General features: G+C 46.4%; 1 protein-coding gene across 1 annotated transcript; it reads left to right on the top strand.

Annotated features, from left to right (window-relative positions):
• Positions 1-1,251: 1,251 nt before the first annotated feature.
• On the top strand, positions 1,252-3,718 carry LOC308173673 (myogenesis-regulating glycosidase-like; the record flags this gene model as incomplete). The annotated part of the gene is made up of 2 exons (XM_080548715.1): positions 1,252-1,517; positions 1,927-3,718. 2 exons carry the CDS (start codon positions 1,252-1,254, stop codon positions 3,716-3,718), a joined length of 2,058 nt encoding a protein of 685 aa, XP_080404841.1.
• Positions 3,719-4,678: the final 960 nt, after the last annotated feature.

Genomic DNA, 4,678 nt, shown 5'->3' with positions numbered 1-4,678 from the left:
GCCCACCACTGCAGGATCCACAATAACGTTTACGGTATTAGTTTAATAATACACGTGTAAAAAATAAATAGTTAAACTGTAGGAATTCCTTTGTCTGGCAATGTTGTGTTACTTCGATTAGCACCCAGCAGCTAACTTGCTCAGACCATAAAGATGTAGTATACTATCTGGACAGTGTGTGTCGGCTAATACGACCATTGTGATCCCCAGATAGACTTAGCTAGTGATACTACTGCAGCTCCATCGCAGTATCCAGTATGAATATGAATACTGTCAACGGCCCTCGGCCTCTCCTGTTGCGGTCATATAACCTCACATCGTGAGGTTATATGACTGGTCTTATGACTGGTTTATATGACTGGTAAATTATGGTAAATTATGCTTTTTGTACCGGGACCTTATACTGTATTTACAAGCTTTTGGTATGTCACAACACAAGTTACACTCTTAAGTAGTAAAATGTTCTGTGTAATGACTTTCTTCTTCAATAATTGATCGAATAAATTAACCGTTACCATGGTATCAAGGAGGCACGGCCGGAAAGCCACAACCGGTTCTGGGGTGAGGCGTGGGGAGCAGCAGCTCATTTGCTTTTGAAGCAAACAGAAACAGCCCGTCGAGAACAGGACTGAAACAGAGGAGTAATAAGCTGTGTTAGAATGCCTTTAGATTAAAGTCCGAGTGGTATTTTCAGCCAAAAAATTCAAAGACTTGTTTTGGGGACCCCAGATACCTATATTAACTTGTTGAAAAAGATTATAACATGGGACCTTTAACAGCAGTTCATACTTGTCCAATATGCACTATTTTAGGATGCAACTATTTTCCTTCATGCCATGGATTCCATTTCATATCAACAATTAGTCAGTGACCTTTGGATTGTTTATAGCGGAGACAGCAGCAAATAATCTCTCAGTGATTGCTTGTGGTACAAAGACTTTTTTAAATTTATTAAAAGAGCCTTTTATCTTTCTTTTCTTCAGGCAGGTTAACAGGTGAAAAGAGCGGGGGCATCCAAGAGCTTCGTCCACTGAGAGGAACAGAAAAACAGATACATTCCCTGGATAGTCTCCAGGATCATGCCTGATAGAAATCTTTGCATACACACATACAAAAGGAACTGTGTACTGTCATGCGTCGTGGTTGACCACAGGTCACTTAGGAGTCGCTTGCTTTACTTTACAGACATTTTCATTAAGTGAAGGACTGGCTTTACAACCCATTTCATTGGACGGTTGAACAACAACAGTCATGTACCAGGTGGTGCCAGGTGGTGCCGGGGGCACCATTACCAACGCTACACCCACCAAGCAGAAGCTGACCAGGGACACGCGCCCCCTGGTAGTGGCCGGTGTCCTGGGCTTGGTGCTGGTGATCGCTGCAGTGACCGCATGGTGCTATTACATTGCCTCGCTGCGCAAGGCTGAACTGCTGAAGACAGAGCTGTTGGATCTCAACAAGGACGGTTACATCATTCGCAACCAGGCGGGGGCTATCGTCTTCAGGATGGCTTTCAGGTTTGTGTTCTTGTCGGGGCTCATTAAAGCTTTACAATGTGGTTGCCACTGAGCGCTACCAGGTACCAGGCATTGGCTGTTGCCTTCAGATAGGCATGTTCTAATCTAGACTAATTCACCTACAATAGGAGCTTCATTTAAGTTTATGGGCTAGAAAAATATATGCTTACCTACTTCATAGAAAATATCTGTCTCACAGTCTCATAGATAGCAAACTTAGGCTAACTTCCCTGAACACACTATGAGACTTTTCCAGGAAGTAAATCTGAGCTTGCTACTGGGATATATATGGTTTGTATACACAAAGTTATGATGTTTTGTGGCCATTTCAGCTGACAAGAAATACATGTAGCTTTTATTAAGTATAACAGACACAATCAAATGTTTATATTCTTGTTGTAAATGTCAGGTCTGGGACCTTGGATTTAGACTCCTGTTCTAAGGAGGGGGAGATCCTGCGCTGTGGACGCTCCAGTGATGGGAAAATCATCTTCTTCATCGAGACGGTGCGTCCCAAGGACACAGTCCAGTGTTATCGCGTGCGTTGGGAAGAACTGGTTCCTGACCGGCCTGTGGAGCACGCCATGACCTACAACTTCTCACATTGGTACGGTGGTGCGGAGACCGCCATTCAGCACTGGCCCATAAGCATCTCTGGACAACAGGCACCTACGCCCTTTGTCACCAGTGACCTTGTCTCTGAACGAACCGGTTTTGGGGGTATCTTGGAGAGCTACTGGCTCTCATCCAATGCCGCAGCCATTAAGATCAATGACTCTGTGCCTTTTCACTTGGGCTGGAATGACACAGAGAAGACCATGTACTTCCAAGCTCGGTACCAGGATAGCCCATACAAGCCAACCCCTGGGGAGGCACCTTGTGCTGAGCTTAGCTACAGAGTGTGCGTGGGCTTAGACGTCACGTCCATCCATAAGTACATGGTCCGCAGATACTTCAACAAGCCCAACAAGGTGCCTTCCGAAGACATGTTCCGCCATCCCAGTTGGTCCACGTGGGCGCTACACAAGACTGACATTGACCAGGAGAAACTATTGAACTATGCAGCTAACATTAGCAAGCATGGCTTCAACTGTAGCCACCTAGAGCTGGACGACCGCTATACAAACCGCTACGGGGAATTTGAGTTTGACACCACTAAGTTCCCCAATGCTTCAGCCATGTTCCAGAAGCTCAAAGCAGACGGCTTTCTAGTCTCCCTCTGGACACACCCCTTTGTCAACTATGACTCTGAGAATTTCCACACCTGTGTGGAAAGAGGACTGTTTGTCCGAGAACCGACCGGCCGATTGCCTGCTTTGGTACGCTGGTGGAACGGCATCGGTGGCATCCTGGACTTCACCAACCCAGAGGCCCGCGATTGGTTCGCCTCCCACTTGCGGTCATTGCGGTCTAAGTATGGGTTGTCTTCCTTCAAGCTAGACGCAGGTGAGACCAGCTACCTGCCATGGCAGTTCAGCACAAAGATTCCCCTTCGCGACCCAAACACCTTCACCCGCCGCTACACCGAAATGGCCATTCCCTACAACGAGCGGGCGGAGCTGCGCTCTGGCTACCAATCGCAGAACATCTCCTGCTTCTTCAGACCTATTGACCGCGATTCTGTGTGGGGCTACGAGCTTGGCCTTAAGTCCCTTATTCCTACGGTACTCACCATCAGCATTCTCGGCTACCAGTTCATCCTACCGGACATGATCGGCGGTAATGCCTATACGAACCGCACTGATGGATCCGGGACTTTACCAGACCGTGAGCTTTACATCCGCTGGCTGGAGCTGTCAGCCTTCATGCCCTCCATGCAGTTCTCCATCCCTCCCTGGGAGTATGATAAGACGGTGGTGGAGATCGCCCGGAAGTTCACAGCGCTCCACGAGAGCATAGTAGCCCCACGGGTTCTAGAGCTGGCTGGGGAGGTGCTAAGCACGGGGGACCCTATCATACGCCCCTTGTGGTGGATCGCCACTGGCGACGAGACAGCTTATAAGGTGGACTCTCAGTTCCTGATTGGGGACGACCTCATGGTGGCGCCAGTGTTGGAGCCGGGAAAGCAGGAGCGGGATATCTACCTCCCAGCAGGCCACTGGCGAAGCTACAAGGGAGAACGATATGATATCAAGGAGCCTCTGCACCTTACTGACTACCCTGTGGACCTTGATGAAATTGCTTACTTCATCTGGGTTTAGTAAAGAGAATGCAGTGAAGAGAATGCAGGGCTGGACAGCTTTGCACAGATCAGTGTAAAAAAACTAATGTAACATTTGTGTAGTGGGTGTAGACTTTCTGTAGGCACTATTTATAACATTTCCTTTTTCGTTGTGGTGTTATTTTAAACTTCGCTCATATTTGGTGGCCGAAATATTGATGGCCGAAACGCAAAACCTCCTATCTGCAAAATTCATAATTTCAAGTGAAAACCGCAAATCAGAAAATTTGCTGATAGGAGGTTTTGCGCTTCGGCCATCGATATGTAAGGCCTGGAGAAATGTGTGACTTCTTTTTTCTAACCCTAACACCAGCACCAAGAAGCCGATATAGCACCTTCTCAAAACGATGCTTTTATAATGATGTATACACCACACACACACACACACACACACACACACACACACACACACACACACACACACACACACACACACACACACACACAAAGAAGGGAATATGTATGCCTAAACAGTTTGTACAATTGTAAAACAATACCATGTATATTTACATTTCATAGTTTTGTAATTTAGTTTTGCTTTAGTTCTTGAGTTAACTGTGCACTATTTTTACTGTATGCTGTTATTTGGTTTCCAGCAGTGTTGAGAGCACCGGCCCAGAGAAGAACAAAAAAAAGCTTGCATTTCATGTTCTCCCTAATCTACCAGGCCAAAGTAGCCACACAAGGTTTAGACGAGTCCTGAATAGATTGAGACGGGATTTTTTCCTAATCAGTTCTGAGTCCAGGTATGAGTACATGTCCACGCTCCTAGTGGAAGTTTCATGTCAGTGTCTCTTCCCTTGCTTGGTTCACCTGGACATGGAAGCAGGTTATTAAGTATGTGCAGTACCGTATGTGTGAGTATTTGAAGCTTAAAAACTTAGCCTAGCCTTGTAAAGTAAAAGTAAATGTGACAAAACTAACCATTTCAGGGTGAATG

This window comes from Nansenia antarctica (assembly GCF_963989245.1).
Source record: "Nansenia antarctica genome assembly, chromosome: 18".
Classification (NCBI taxonomy): Eukaryota; Metazoa; Chordata; class Actinopteri; order Argentiniformes; family Microstomatidae; genus Nansenia; species Nansenia antarctica.
This window is presented reverse-complemented; position numbering and strand designations above follow the sequence as displayed.